General features: G+C 40.1%; 1 protein-coding gene across 2 annotated transcripts in view; it reads right to left on the bottom strand.

Annotated features, from left to right (window-relative positions):
• Positions 1–3,082: 3,082 nt before the first annotated feature.
• LOC309560452 (granzyme A-like) overlaps positions 3,083–16,738 on the bottom strand; it is a 46,788-nt gene continuing 33,132 nt past the window's right edge. The window contains exons 3-5 of one of the 2 annotated variants that reach the window (XM_082264085.1): positions 14,747–14,891; positions 12,327–12,590; positions 3,083–3,467 (exon numbers count right to left, since the gene is read on the bottom strand). In XM_082264085.1, the coding sequence (XP_082120211.1) occupies positions 3,315–3,467; positions 12,327–12,590; positions 14,747–14,891 (562 nt within the window). In that variant the 3' untranslated portion in view covers positions 3,083–3,314. The remainder of the gene's footprint in view (positions 3,468–12,326; positions 12,591–14,746; positions 14,892–16,738) is intronic. The other variant, XM_082264086.1, reaches the window with a different exon arrangement.

Genomic DNA, 16,738 nt, shown 5'->3' with positions numbered 1-16,738 from the left:
AGTGAACGGTTGTTCACGAAACGCGTCAGCCTACCAGGATGCATCTTCATACCTACCATGGATTGTTCTTGGAATTGGAATACTGTACTTGACTATGAATATATAATATACTGTGTATAACATTACAAATTTGTTTTGAAAATATGATATTTGTGTTCATTTGTTGACATTGTATGTACCAATAAACTTGCATTTTATATCTCAACATTGGGTGTGCCGCACCTCATTTAAATTCCCAAGGGCAAACCTTTGCAACCTTCTATGTTATTTAAGGGTGGAGGTGCATCACGGGGTGCATCAGGCCATATTTTATTATTCTTCTTTTTTTTTAAATTGTGACAGCGGGTGCGGGGAGAAGATCCCCAGCCGGCTATCACCATTACAAGGGGGATTGGGGAGAAGCTAGAGGAGCGGGAACACGATGTGCCACCCTAAGAACAAGCGGAACATGTTCCCAAAGGGGAACTTATCCTTTAAAATAACAAACCTATCACACTCACCTGGTTTTGCACAGAGCAGCCCCCCTCCTCTTCTTATGGGGTCCTCGCTCCTGGTTCCACATCTTCGGGGAATGCCCATAGGAAGCTTCTTCCTATGGAGGCACTCATGCAGGATAACTCCCAAGCTGCTTTTTCTGTGTCCATTTACACAGACATTTACATAGACAGGGAGGCTTGGTCCTGCCCCATCACAGAATTTGATTGACAGCAGCAGGATTCAATAGCTTCTGCTGATGTCAATATGTGGAGTGAGGAGGGACATAGCCGGGAGACCCGCTGGATTGGTCTAATTTAAGTGTAAGGAGGGTGAGGGGTCACACATGCAGCACAGGTTTCTTACCTTAATGCATTCTATACAGATTCTCCCTGCTGATATTTCACCAAAGCCCTAAAAAGTTGTAAAAAATAATAAAGAATGAAATAATAAATATAAAAAGTACTCACACCGTCCACTGCCTTACTTACACCAACCTCTGCCCTACTGAGAACTGCACTGCTCTGCTGACAAAATCTACTGCTCTACTGACACCAATTAATGTTTTAAAATGTTTGGGGGTACACCCTAATGCAATAGGCTGTGCACACTTATGAATCTGAGTGCTTTCTCCATCTGACAGCATCTTAGCTAAAAAGGTATACATACGCCCAAATAATCAGTTATTTTTTCCCTGCTAGTGGCTCTAGAAAATCTCACACTAATTTATTTATATATATCACCTGCCAAGTCTCTCTGACTTCCATTGTAGCCAAGTAAAAACATTTACATTGTGTGCAGTGTGTCGGTAAAATATTTCTGACTCTTGACTGTGGCATGAATATTTTTTACAAAATTAAACATTTTTTTTTCAAAATAACATATACCTCATCTCTTCTTCTAACATAGTAGCTAGGTAAAAAAAATCTTACATAATAAGCAGTGTGTCTATTTATATGGTTTACTGTCTTTATATCATACTCTAATTTTTCTTTAAAAAAAGTTTAATATGTCTAGCTGTTGTCATTAAAACATAACACTGTCATTTTTACTTACAATATTTTTATTAATAGTTTCTAAAGATATATGGAACAGAAAAATACAACAAACTGGGACATCTGCTGATTTACAGAATGACATGTATAACACAAAAAAATGCAGCCACGAAATACTATGCCATAGCAAAACATAAGGATAAAATCAGTATAGAGTGCATCTGTAACCATGATACACTGCAAGAAATACTGCATATAAGAACCAGCATTCCAATAACAGAAAAAAACTTTACAGTGAGAATAATTATGGCAAACTGGAGAAAAGTGGGAAAATATAGATGTGGAAAAAAAAGAGAGAAAGAGCTAAAATAAAAAGGAAGAAGAATCTTATTTTATGAAATGGAAGCCCTTTGCAAAAAATGTCACCATCGTATGAGAAGTGGAGCATGTACATATTGGGCCCTGTGGTCCCACACCTTCTCAATCTGCTTTCCAGTGTCACTCTCAATGCTAACAATCTTTTCTGTCACCATGATTCAGGAATTATTTTGCTTAGCCTGGGATAGGGACACTGTGGCCATTTTCCAAGATCTAGCAACTGTACATTTGGCTGCTGATAGTATATGAGACGCCAACCGTTGCTGAAAACAAGGAATGGAACTTACAGGGTCATTGAGTAATGCGATGCCTGGGCAAACCCTAATCACCCTGTGTGCATTAGCATTATTGTTCTGTGTGCCAACAAGGAGATGGGAAGATCTATCACTCAGCATCTCTGCTTATAAGAGACAATGGACAATTGTCAAGGTTTGTACAAAATATTTGTCAATTCCCCAACTTACAATGATGCTAGGACAAGCTGCTTAGTAATTGGGTGGGCTAATAAATGTCCATAATTTTGTACAGTCTTAAATAGTGTAGGGTAAATAGTGCAAGGTAGATAAAATGTATGCAATTCAGTGAGGTTGTTTTACTAAAGGAGTACTGGTTGCTCACTTTTCAAAAATGAATGTGCACTTTGAAAAGTTAATGATAGGAAATTAGGTGAACCTGTGTTCATTTTTAATATCCAATGACCTGTGAAGGAAAATAAAAAAAGTTTTTTTAAGCTTTGCATTGAAAAGTGAAAATACATTTTAAGTGGCTAACTTTTGTTCCTTCAGTCTGGGTTCACACCGGTGCACTGCATTAATGCACGCATTATACTGCGCGTTAATGTACAATACATTGAGTAAAGCAGCCCATTCATTTGAATAGGCTACCTAATGCACCAAGAAAGGTACATGCAGCATTCTTGGCAGCACAGCTGTTAGGGTGCCATTTAGAAAAAATGCCAACTCATCGCACCAGCATTTGTAATGTGCCTTACCGCAGTACAACAGTGTGTAACTTAGAAAACCTCCATTATATTTACGATATACTAAACATACCACGTGCCACTCCAGATGTGATTAGGCTCTATGCTCCATAGTTACATCTCAGGGTCGGGCTCCGCTCGCCTGCATCAAAACCATCACTTGTAACAGGAACACCGCATGCCAATGAGCTAAATGCAAAATGCGTCAGTACAACTTGTTCTTGCTGGCTATTTATATAAGAGAAGAATATTTTTTTCCATCTCGGTGTGTGGTGTTCTTATTGCTGATAAAATTTACATACATGATAGTTTATTTTAAAGCGGAAAAGGATCTTATCTTAAGGTTTTCATTGTAATCTTTCACTTAAAATAATTTACATTTTTGTAATAATGTTCTATGTGATATACAGCTCAACAACATTTTAAAACGAAATATTAAAACAGTGAAACAGGAGAAGCATGACAGTATTGATAATGCAGGTTCAGACTCAGTCAGTTATTTTTTCATTTATCCATCTGATGTATTCCTTTGTCAGACGGGTGAAGACGGATACATCGTTAACTTTTCCACATATAGGTTCCCCAAATGAGGTCAACCCTGTAAGCACTCTATTGCAGATTAAGGGACCACCTGAATCTCCCTGTAAAGAAAAAGAACATTTTTGTACTCTTGAGAAACAGTGCAACGATTGATTCAAAATAGGGCACTATTCGTGTCAGGCTTTTGGTGCTGAGAAGTCCTCCTTCTAAAAATGCTAGCTATCTGGCCACTATGCTGATTTAACATAGTACAACTTCACTCTGACTTATTCTTATTTTTGTCTTCGATTGGAGACTCAGAAGGTAACAAAGCTAGAAACAGACAGGCAACTAACATTTTTAGAAGAAGGTCAGCAATTTCCATTACTTTGGAATTTTTTAATGTAAACCCAATTACTAAAATATCATAAAAACCTAAAACCTCTACTGTGCATTTGGTAAAAGTGGTAATGTGTTTAAAGCGATTATTTTAAATATATTTAAATTTGAAGCTGTCATTAAAATATTATGGGTAGTAACATTGTTACAATGTGTAGGTGATCCTGTCATGTAGGCCTTTCCTCTTATAGGGTGATAACTCTCTATCCCTGAGTCCCAACCATGCTCCTGCTTTGTCACCCTGTCACATGGGCTTCTGTTAGAGGAAAATGGTCAGATTAACACACATTAAAAAGGGATAAGGTGCTAACTATAACCAAATTATGACCAATATACATAAATGAATAGAATGAAACATAAGTCCATAAACATGTGCAATAATTCCAACACAATGTAGTTATTTTTTCTGTACTCTGATGAATAATCTTCCAATAGTGATACACCAAAGACTACCACCACAGTGAGATATAGAGAATCACCGTCAGTTCGGAGACCACTAAATCAATAAAAGGTCAACAAGCTCTTTGGGATACATAGTATAGGTAGCATCTCATCTAGATCGACCGTACACTCTTCATTAGATGTTCCAAAATTTTCCCATATCTTCCATCATCACTCAAAACACACCACCACATCAAACCAGAAAAGTACTATAGTGTATTTTTTTATTATAACAAGTAGACAAAAGTAACAAAATATTGCACTCACTTGTATTTGTGCCTAGACTCGGCACTAAAATAAACAGCCTTGCAAGTGTTAGCACAGTCATGGGTTCCAACAAATGGAAGTTTGGGCCAGACGTGATGACACCTGTGGTGCCTTGACTAGTTTCGCTGATCGCATCTTTAGGAAGGACGTGATCAGCGAAACCAGTCGAGGCTCCACAAGTGTTGTCACTTCCGAGTCCATTCTGACGTCATATACGGCCCGAATTTCTAGCTGCTGGACTGCATGCCGATTCTCTGTTGGAGGTAAGGTGGTGCTAACACTTGTAAAATACCAGACAAAAAATGAACTGTAATGGTCCCCTGCGCTCAAAAGAGAAAGCGGACCACCTGTCTAGGATATCCACACTTGAATTCCCAATTTGAGAAAGTCGGAAATGAGGAAACATGTGAGGGCGTGACCATACGGCAACCGAAAGTACATTGTGGTGACGAATAGACATCCCTGCGGTTTACTCCTTCAGCGTGGAGAGGTCGTGATTACCTGGGATAGTTGCGGGAGTCATTCAGCCTGATGTGATTGATGTACTTGATTTGATGGGTTTTAATCAAGCATGTGTTATGTGAGTGCACACTTCGTAAAATCTAAATAAAGATATATTTTATTTATAAATGGTATCACACCAGTGGGGTTGTTATTCTATTTACATATCAATAGCGATGCATAAAACTCCTCATGTAGAAAAACTCCAGGCAGTCAAATGCACAAGCAGTGTAGCCCCTAAGAGGGTACATGCCGGTGAGTCCACAGTCTATGAATAAAAGTGTTCCTAGTGCAGGATAGTCAATCACCATGGAGTATAGAGAAAGGAACCTGAGTACCTCCACCATACCACGTGATCCCACCCTAGGTAATGCTCACCCACCAACCATAGATGTATATCATGCCTTCAGACATCACTCCATACTGGAGTTTAGAGCCTCATATACCAGTCTTCAGTGACACTCCTCAATAGTATGTCTCAGCTGATCCGATGACAGGCTAACACCCTGTATCCACTGGTTAAAGCTCAAGCCAGAGATAGAAGCAGGTGTATGCAGGGAAGGAAACATAAACTCATAGGGCAATACGTTATGAACTTTTATTAATACCCTAGCCCTATCCCAATCACATTACACTTCCAAAGTTTTAAAAGCAGTTCCACATCCAAAAATCCAATACAAATATGCAGCCGCAAACGCCGGCTTGGATACCGCTGGCTCACCGTGTTACACCGGTATGCCGAAGGGACCTGAAGTTGCTCGTGACGGCTCGGCTCGTTACGGCTCGGTGTCCAGGCTGATGGGGTGTCCGCGTGCTCATGCACTGACGTCATCAACTGACTTCTACGGAGGGCCTGGAGTTTTTCTACATGAGGAGATTTATGCATCGCTATTGAACTTGATTTATTTATAAGGCAGCAGCTATTTTGTTTATCTATTTTAGGTACATTGAATGTCTATTAGCTCTGATGCAGTTTTAAGACATATTTTATAATTTTGTGTCTTCCTGAAGTGCTGGGTGATTGAGGCATTTAAGAGGGAGAGTATTTTTGTCTCAGTCCTTGTTGTATTCTATTTACATATGCCCATGCGAATAACGGTGTGGTACTGAGGAGAAGGAGGACATGTATCCTGTTGGGAAGGACATCATTTGAATGCAGAGGATTTGTCTGACCCAGGATAAAGAGCCATTTTAATAAGCGAGCAAGCCCTGTCCATGAGAGTGGGGGGACAGATATATCTGCTGAGTGTCCAATTCCCTTGGGGTGAACAGCACTGTGGTGGAGGCTTAGAAGGTGTTCCCTTTTTTATAGAACTGCACAAGTGGGACTTTTGGACTTTTTCTCCCTCACCTTGAATTTGGAGTTGATCCAGATATGGACTCTGCTTTGTGATGGCACTTTTGTGATAGACTGTTTCCTCCACATTACACTCTCCTGTGTACAATTACTTGCTTATGGGCCATTGTATTTAAAAGTTATACTATATGTGTATATGACCATGTGATTGCGCTACTGATGCCAGTTTCTCTATTAAGATTAGTTGGTGTTGCAATATTATTGGTGCTAACACTTGCAGGGCTGTTTACATTAGTGCCGAGTCTGGGCACATATACAAGTGAGTGTAATACTTTGTTACTTTTGTCTACTTGGTATAATCAAATACTACACTATGGTACTTTTCTGGTTTGATGTGGTGGTGTGTTTGGAGTGATGATGGTCATGAAATTCCATGCAGCCATTTTGAATGTGGCTGCATGTAGGCAGGAAGTGGCTGCAGCACTGAGGATAAACTACGGATGAAAAAAGTCTTCTATAAGGTATAATACAGACATTTAGATTATCCCATGCAAAGGTGAATGATTGTTCCTATGGAGAGGGGAGAAATGCACTTTTAAATTGAAACTAAACTCTATTTATTTTTAAATTATTTTCAAATATGTATTCCTAACTGAAAAAGTCCAAACTATAAGGAAGAGAGTGCAGCAGACCTCGGGTGATAACGTTTTATTACTGGACAAAAACAATACAATAATGGTAGCACTCACATTACTTCAGTGGTAGCCTCCTGCTCCTCCTGTCCCTCCAGGGTTACCTCCGATCTTGCCTCTCGTGGCTCACGCAGCTCCAGCCCGCTCACAGACACTTCCTGCTCCTGCCCCCCCCCGCTGGATCCGTACGAGCTGCTGACAGTGCGGCTGCGCACCCGCCCGCTGTCAGCCACCGCCGGATGGGCTGGCCTGAGCCTCAGCCGAGGCTATGTGTGGTATGGGCTGATGGATGGAGAGATCCAAGGGGATGTGACTCCACGTGTTGGTTGCTATGGACAATGCGTTTCGGAGGCGGATCCTCCTTCTTCAGGTCCCACCCTGCTTCCTATACTGCCTCCCCATTATATACCCGTAGCCTATGACCCTAATTGCGGACATTAACAATTTAAAGCCGCGAGAGGCAAGATCGGAGGTAACCCAGAAGGAACAGGAGGCTACCACTGAAGTGTCTGTCCTTTAAGGACACAAATGTGAGTGCTACCATTATTGTATTGTTTTTGTCCAGTAATAAAACGTTATCACTCGAGGTCTGCTGCGCTCTCTTCCTTATAGTTTGGAATCTGCATCGTATCCGCCACCCAGTGGAGCACAAGAGGAGCTGCAGCGACCTGGATGGACTTCATACTAACAAACTGTAACAAGTAGGGACTGCACTCAGGATCAGCGCCTATGGCTGGTGATATGCTCTCATACATACAGTCAGGTCCATAAATGTTGGGACATCGACACAATTCTAATTTTTTTGGCTCTATACACCACCGCAATGGATTTGAAATGAAACAAACAAGATGTGCTTTAACTGCAAACGTTCAGCTTTAATTTGAGGGTATTTACATCCAAATCAAGTGAAAGGTGTACAAATTACAACAGTTTGTATATGTGCCTCTTACTTTTTAAGGGACCAAAAGTAATGGGACAATTGGCTTCTCAGCTGTTCCATGTCCAGGTGTGTTTTATTCCCTCATTATCCCATTTACAAGGAGCAGATAAAAGGTCCAGAGTTCATTTCAAGTGTGCCATTTTGAATTTTGAATCTGTTGCTGTCAACTCTCAATATGAGATCCAAAGAGCTGTTACTATCAGTGAAGCAAGCCATCATTAGGCTGAAAAAAACAAAACAAACTCATCAGAGAGATAGCAAAAACATTAGGTGTGGCCAAATCAACTGTTTGGAACATCCTTAAAAAGAAAGAATGCACCGGTGAGCTCAGCAACACCAAAAGACCCAGAAGACCATGGAAAACAACTGTGGTGGATGACCGAAGAATTATTTCCCTGGTGAAGAAAACACCCTTCACAACAGTTGGCCAGATCAAGAACACTCTCCAGGAGGTAGGTGTATGTGTGTCAAAGTCAACAATCAAGAGAAGACTTCACCAGAGTGAATACAGAGGGTTCACCACAAGATGTAAAACATTGGTAAGCCTCAAAAACAGGAAGGCCAGATAAGAGTTTGCCAAACAACATCTAAAAAAGCCTCCACAGTTCTGGAACAACATCCTATGGACAGATGAGACCAAGATCAACTTGTACCAGAGTGATGGGAAGAGAAGAGTATGGAGAAGGAAAGGAACTGCTCATGATCCAAAGCAAACCACCTCATCAGTGAAGCATGGTGGTGGTAGTGTCATGGCGTGGGCATGTATGGCTGCCAATGGAACTGGTTCTCATGTATTTATTGATGATGTGACTGCTTACAAAAGCAGCGGGATGAATTCTGAAGTGTTTCGGGCAATATTATCTGCTCATATTCAGCCAAATGCTTCAGAACTCATTGGACGGCGCTTCACAGTGCAGATGGACAATGACCCGAAGCATACTGCGAAAGCAACCAAAGAGTTTTTTAAGGGAAAGAAGTGTAATGTTTTGCAATGGCCAAGTCAATCACCTGACCTGAATCCGTCGGAGCATGCATTTCACTTGCTGAAAACAAAACTGAAGGGAAAATGCCCCAAGAACAAGCAGGAACTGAAGACAGTTGCAGTAGAGGCCTGGCAGAGCATCACCAGGGATGAAACCCAGCGTCTGGTGATGTCTATGCGTTCCAGACTTCAGGCTGTAATTGACTGCAAAGGCTTTGCAACCAAGTAATAAAGAGTGAAAGTTTGATTTATGATTGTTAATCTGTCCCATTACTTTTGTTTCCTTAAAAAGTGGGAGGCACATATACAAACTGTTGTAATTCCTACACCGTTCACCTGATTTGGATGTAAATACCCTCAAATTGAAGCTGAAAGTCTGCAGTTAAAACACATCTTGTTTGTTTCATTTCAAATCCATTGTGGTGGTGTATAGAGCCAAAAATATCAGAATTGTGTCAATGTCCCAATATTTATGGACCTAACTGTATATTCATTCATTTGGAATGTGTATGGGTTGCTGTTGTGTTAACTTAAAAAGTACCTTCTATTGCTGTCAGCCAAATCTCCAAATCCCTTTATTTATTTTTTTTATGCTACTATGATCCAACTAACTGTTACAGGGTGGTTGTTTTCATTCTTCATGGTCTCACTGTATGTAGGTACATAGTCATCAAAATGGATTACAGGGTTATGAAGTGGTGGATGTTTATGAATTATTTTTGGAGTATAAGGATATTGTTTAGTATTACTTTAGGACAGTCCTCCTAGTGCTGGGTCTCCCAGAGAAAAACAAGGCACTTAGTTCCCCCCATACAGACCAGGGCAGAGTATGTCTGCTGCTCGGGAAGGCTTACAAACCATTGCTATTCTGACTCTAAAGAGATTTTTGTTGGTACCTTAATTGTATTCACAGACATAGATGTCATTCAACTGAGTACTAAATCTGGACAAAAGTTCATAAAAGTTGATCCCTTGAGGGAACCCAATGCCTGACCACCCTTGACATGATCAACTGCTATTGTTCTTCCACTGGATAGGAGGTACAAGTAGAATTTGGCTTCTCCCCTACCTTCTTTATGGCCATAAATAAGAACATTGGTCAAACTGACAGCAGTACTAGAGGGTTGTGAGATTGTGTCTGCAGTTACACATTGCAATCACTACTCAACCAGAATATACTTTTCAATTACTATATTTTGCTCTGTTCTTTCATTGCTGGTATACAGGCATCCTTTGTCTTCTTTTTAAAGCTGGGTTCACATGGGCAACATAGAGGCAGTAAAAGCAGGCTCCCTGGCCACACATCTACAAAATAATATGGCGGACACTCAGGCCTGTGCACATTGCTTCACGGTGCATCAACATGTCACATTTGGCAGGAAGTGCTGCTTGCCAAACTCACCCAATGAAGTCAATGAGACTGCACCAACAACAGCTTGGTATGTGGTTGTGGCACAGTAATGCAATGCAAAATCCCCCACTGGACTGGAAAGAAACCGCATTCAGAAGTCTGCAGTATCACCTCCTGAACACCTAGACAATGCTGCTCAACTGCCTCTGAAAAACTGATGATGTATGAAAAAGTCAGAATTTTATTTTAGGCAGTAAAATAAAATAAATTGAATATCCCAGACGAAACCAAAATAAACACATTATGAAGGGAAACTGAACAGACTGCAAGCACACCACACATGCAGTGGGTGGTGCCCCAATGGCACACGTGAATGCTTTAATATAGTGCCTTTGGAGTGCTGCTCCTGGGATGGCCCTCACTTGCTCTTTCCCCTCTAGAAGCCCATAAAGGAACCCTACCAAAGGAAGTTCTCATTAGTTTGGAAGTCCAAAATGTCTAGACGGCTCCAGACTATTGTGATGCTGTACTGAACAATTCAACTAAACTAGGTTCTGTAAATGCAGCCACTCTCTCTGTGTGGAGTCCCAAAATAACATAAAGAAAACACAGTTACATAGAAATTACAGAGTGGGGATCCACTGAGTGAGACCTGTGCCCTTTAACTTAGAGGAATATAGATCAGACATCTCCACACATAGGACATGCCCTAATCTTACATTCCAGTGAAGAAGCCCCAGGCTTTCACCAGGGGGGAATGTATGAAATGCACCTATGACTAAGCCTCCTATTCACCAACCTCCTGACCTTTTATGCCCCTTTTATAACATATATGACTGGCAGAAAGTGTACCTAGCAACCTTGAGGTAGGATGAATAAATAAATGGCATATGCACAGTATGCCTAAACTCTTGGCCTATGCTAAAGGGGAAAACTGGTTGTTGACAATTCCCTGTAGACTAAGGTGACCACCCTGTGGCCAATTGGAAGACCGGCATTTACTACACTGCCATTAAATTATCTAAATGTAAAAACTGAAAATTTAAACAGAAACCTTATGATCAGATGGTAAAATGTATAAGTAGAATAAATAGGACAATACAGTGGATCAGTGTTTCTCAATCTTTTTTCAGTCAAGGCACCCTTTAAAATTAGAGACAATCTCAAGGCACCCTTTAAAATTATTGATAGTCTCGAGGCACCCCATTCTAAAATGTAAAAAACGATTCTAATAGTTTTACATAATGCAGCAATATCCACACATGTAGGACACCCAACGTTAGAGGTGATTTATTCTTCCAAAGCAAATACAGTTTTGCACACTGGTACTGACTAGTATTCCAGTGTTTCTCTTCTTCTCAATTTTCTCTCCATCAGTCAGAATAATCTGACCCCAGTGCTGGTGGGGGGGGCAGGGGGTGGTCAAACAAGGATGTTGTGGAGGCGGCAGACATCCTCCCTATCAATGGATGACATCGTTGGTTGTTAGGATGCCAGTGTCGAAAAAAATGTAATGGTGCATAATAAAAACCAGATTCTAGGACAATATCTCCCCGGACAATATCCCCCGGACATTATCCCCCCGGATAATATCCCCCCGGACAATATCCCCCCTGGACAACATCCCCCCGGACAATATACTCCCTGGACAATATCCCCCCGTACAATATACTCCCTGGACAATATCCCCCCGTACAATATCCCCCCTCTAACCCTATGTCCAGGGGGATGTTTTCCGGGGGGATGTTGTCCAGGGGGGATTATGTCCAGGGGGATGTTTTCCGGGGGGATATTGTTCGGGGGGATTTCGCCTGGGGGGATATTGTCCTGATACCTAAAAACCCGTGACTTTTTGTGTAACTAAAAGGCAGGCTTCATCCACCTGCTGGCTTGTATAAAATTTTCATACATTTTTAGGCATTTTGCCAAGACACCCCTGAAGAAACCTCAAGGCACCCTGGTTGAATAGGGCTGCAGTAGATCCACAGACAAGGCATCCTGCTTGAAGAAGGCTGCAGTAGATCCACAGACAGCATACTATTAATACAGATTCTGGCTATCATTTGTAACTTCCATGATTTAAGAGAAAGGCAGCAGAGATTTAAACTTACTCCACATGTGTCTCCACCTCCAGGTCTTACAATGGTGCAAACCGTGTTTTCTGTTATATTAGCTGTGCGCTTGTTCCAGTGCCTGGCACATTGTTCTCTATCGAAAACTGTGACATTAACTTCCAACAATTTATCTGATGTTTCAGCATTTTCTGTCTGTCCCCATCCAGCTGTTTCACATGTACGGCCTTCTTTAGGGTCCTCAAATGTTGTTGGTAATGGTAAAAGTTGAACAGCTTTTGTTAGAATTGCTCTTTTCCTTAACTGAAATAAAATAAAACAATAATGCTAAAATACCAAATATACAATGTGATATAGAGCACTCTACACTACAAACATTCTGCAGCCTTGGAAAAGTGCCTAGAATAGAATGAAGAGAAGAATAAAAATGATGAAACGGAAGTACAGATGGTGAAGCCACATATAATCTATAAGCTATCTGCTTTACCAAACATCAGGTTTTGACTTTTATGGCAAATTTGTAGAGAATTGTTTATTGGATAAGATTAAAAAAATCACAAATAATGAATAGATTAGAAGAAAAAACAAAACAAAAAAAAAAACAAAAAAACAAAAAAAAAAAACAACTCAATTCAATCCAATACCAGCACCATTCAACCCAGCCAGTAATGGCACCACCCCTAGAAGACATCATTCCACTGGCCCGGGGCTTAGACTTCTAGTGGGAGAGGGTTTTGGAGGATGTGAAGACTAGAGATCCAGTTTAAAATATATATGTGGTGTGGGGTGCGCTAAACAACAAATAAATAATGAATATATAACATATATCTATGTGTGAACCAAATCAACAAAAGTAAATATATATAACATATATCAATCTGTGAAGCCAATTAATAATGCAAATCAATTGGTGCATAAACATAAAAGTTCATAAGTGTCCATAAATATTTTGCAGGTGAGTAGAATTGTATTCTATCCGAATAATACGTGTATCCACCACCGAGTGAAATTCATCCTTACCAAACGGAAATAAATAAGGTGCAACTATATTTTCTTGTGCTGAAAAAATATCCAATCTCCTTGTGAACAAACACCACGTGTAAATCACCAAGAATTAGCCTCTTACCAGATGGTAATAGGTATGCACTTGTTCAGTGAAACCACCGCCTTGCTTCCTCTTTAAAATCCTGAAGTGGGATGTAGAACCGCTCTACCTTTCTTTCTCCACTAGATGGCAACGGGTACCAGCAAGAAACACAGCCTCATCCTTCTTTACAAGCTCACAAAACCACCGTGTATTAAAGGAAAAAAAGGGCTAATAGTGTATTACCCTTGAGATTTATTCAAAAAACAGTTGATAATGCACTTACAATTAGATGTCTTGTATTCAGCATAAACATAGGCATACGAATTCCTGCAAAGGCTTGCGGCCGGCTGCAGCACGGACCGCAAGTTGTGTGTGACGTGTGCGCCTCCTAATCTGACCGGTTTCTTCCCATAGGACTTCTACTGTCTCAGTAGAAGTCCTATGGGAAGAAACCGGTCAGATTAGGAGGCGCACACGTCACACACAACTTGCGGTCCGTGCTGCAGCCGGCCGCAAGCCTTTGCAGGAATTCGTATGCCTATGTTTATGCTGAATACAAGACATCTAATTGTAAGTGCATTATCAACTGTTTTTTGAATAAATCTCAAGGGTAATACACTATTAGCCCTTTTTTTCCTTTAATACACGGTGGTTTTGTGAGCTTGTAAAGAAGGATGAGGCTGTGTTTCTTGCTGGTACCCGTTGCCATCTAGTGGAGAAAGAAAGGTAGAGCGGTTCTACATCCCACTTCAGGATTTTAAAGAGGAAGCAAGGCGGTGGTTTCACTGAACAAGTGCATACCTATTACCATCTGGTAAGAGGCTAATTCTTGGTGATTTACACGTGGTGTTTGTTCACAAGGAGATTGGATATTTTTTCAGCACAAGAAAATATAGTTGCACCTTATTTATTTCCGTTTGGTAAGGATGAATTTCACTCGGTGGTGGATACACGTATTATTCGGATAGAATACAATTCTACTCACCTGCAAAATATTTATGGACACTTATGAACTTTTATGTTTATGCACCAATTGATTTGCATTATTAATTGGCTTCACAGATTGATATATGTTATATATATTTACTTTTGTTGATTTGGTTCACACATAGATATATGTTATATATTCATTATTTATTTGTTGTTTAGCGCACCCCACACCACATATACATTTATCTATATTCAAAAGCACTGAATACCGGGAGCAGCTTCAACACACTATCAGCGCACCCATCCCCCCTTACAACATCCAGTTTAAAATGGCAGAAAAATGCAGGTGAGGGTATGTCTGAAAATTGTACAATTGGAGTTGACATTTTTTCCACTAAAAATTACTTATAAAAAAAAAAAAAGAAACCAACAATGCTCTTACTTTTAGTAACCGAAGGTCACCATTTAAACTTGTCTTGTTATAACTTGGGTGCACAATAGATTTTTCCAAACGAAATATTTGCCACCACCTGTCTGGTTCTTCGCTGGAATGAGCTCCAAGAATTACTGTTTTTTTCCATCCAAACCTAAAAGAGAATAATGAGAGTTGTTTCTTGTACCATTTTGAATTTAACTAACCTGGACATATGAACATAGTACATACAGCATAGGATTCCACTTCCAGACAGAAGAGTAAAGCTTGTCCTCAGATTACTCTGCTGTTGATTGGCAGGGGCCTCACTACTCAAAACCCCTGTTGATGAACAGTGTTACCATTGTAGCACTACCCCCTTAGGAGCCACTGAGTATACTGGGTACCCTGTTCATTACTGAGCCCTGAGCAGAACATTGCCCTTGCTGACACCATTGAAATACCTTTATCACACTAAGGATAAACACGTACACACTCATAAGATAAATGTTTAACTTGTTGAAGTGCCACAGAAATGGTAAAACAGGCAATTGGCTGAGTCTTTCAGATGGCAAAAAAAACAAAACAGGCACCATTGCACAATACAGTGCCACTTTATGCCACTCTCTCCCATCCTGCAGCACTGAAGATTTAAACATGAGAAGAGAGAGAGGAGAGAAGATTTTTTCCCAATTGAGCAAAAGAGATGAGAAAGAAAGAAAAAACACTGTGCTAACTCACTTGCGGGCTCTCAGAGAGAAAAGTCACGGTTTAACTCTCAGGAATTTAGGCAAATACATTTTTAGCAGATACCCCAAGAACATGAAAAACTCTTCTGCCGGCTAGTTGGGGCCCTTACGTTGGTGCACAATAGAGAAGTAGCATCTCTGAAGAAACTGAGTTGCACAAATAATGGTAGAATGGCAAACAGATTTCCCCTTTAATCACTTGACCTCCCCTTCATTAACAGACCATTTTTTCCTTTTTGGCACTGCTTTACTTTAACTGACAATTGCGTGGTCATGCAACGCTGTACTGAAATTTATATAATTTTTTCCCCACAAATAGAGCTCTCTTTAGGTGGTATTTGATCACCAGCTTTTTTTTTTTTTTTAATGTGCTATAAATAAAAAAAGACTGAAAATTTAGAAAAGAAAACAAAACAATATTTTTTTACTTTCTGCTATAAAACATTTCCAATAAAAAATGTAAAAAAATATATATTTTCTTCATAAATTTAGGCCAATATGTATTCTGCTACATATTTTTGATAAACAAATCCCAATAAGCATATATTGATTGGTTTGTGCAAAAGTTATAGCATCTACAAACTATGGTATATAGTATATACTTTATATTAGTAATGGAGGCAATCAGTGACCTTTAACAGAACTGTGATAGTATGGCGGACAATCTGACACTAACTGACACCTTTGACACTTTGTGTGAACCAGTGACACTAATTCAGTGATCAGTGCTAAATATATACACTGTTGTGTACAAACTGTCACTGTACTAATGACATTGGCTGGGAAGGGGTTAACATCTAGGGCGATAAAAGGCTTAATGCATTCTATGCATTAAGGTGAAATACCTTCTTTGCTGCAGCACTGGTTGGGTTAAAAAGCCTGTGCCTAAAGATATAAGCCTGTATTGTAAACTGTTCTAGACTCTAGCAACTGGATGCAAACAACAGACAAAAGTGCAATGGCAGCGTTGCATGGGTTAACCACTTCTGGACAAGAAGGATTTGCCCCTTTAATGACCAGGCCATTTTTTGCAATTCAGCACTGCGTTAATTTAACAGACAATTGTGCGGTCGTACGACGATGTACCTAAATAAAATTGATGTCCTTTTTTTCCCCCCACAAATAGAGCTTTATTTTGGTGGTATTTGATCATCTCAGTGATTTTTATTTTTTGCGCTATAAACAAAAAAAGAGCGACAATTCGAAAAAAAAACAACAAAAAAAAAAACAATATTTTTCACTTTCTGCTATATTACATTCCCCAAAAAAATGT

The sequence above is a fragment of the Pelophylax lessonae genome, assembly GCF_965119305.1.
Source record: "Pelophylax lessonae genome assembly, chromosome: 1".
Lineage (NCBI taxonomy): Eukaryota > Metazoa > Chordata > Amphibia > Anura > Ranidae > Pelophylax > Pelophylax lessonae.
Note: the sequence above shows the minus strand (reverse complement) of the source record. Positions and strands in the feature narration are given on the sequence as shown.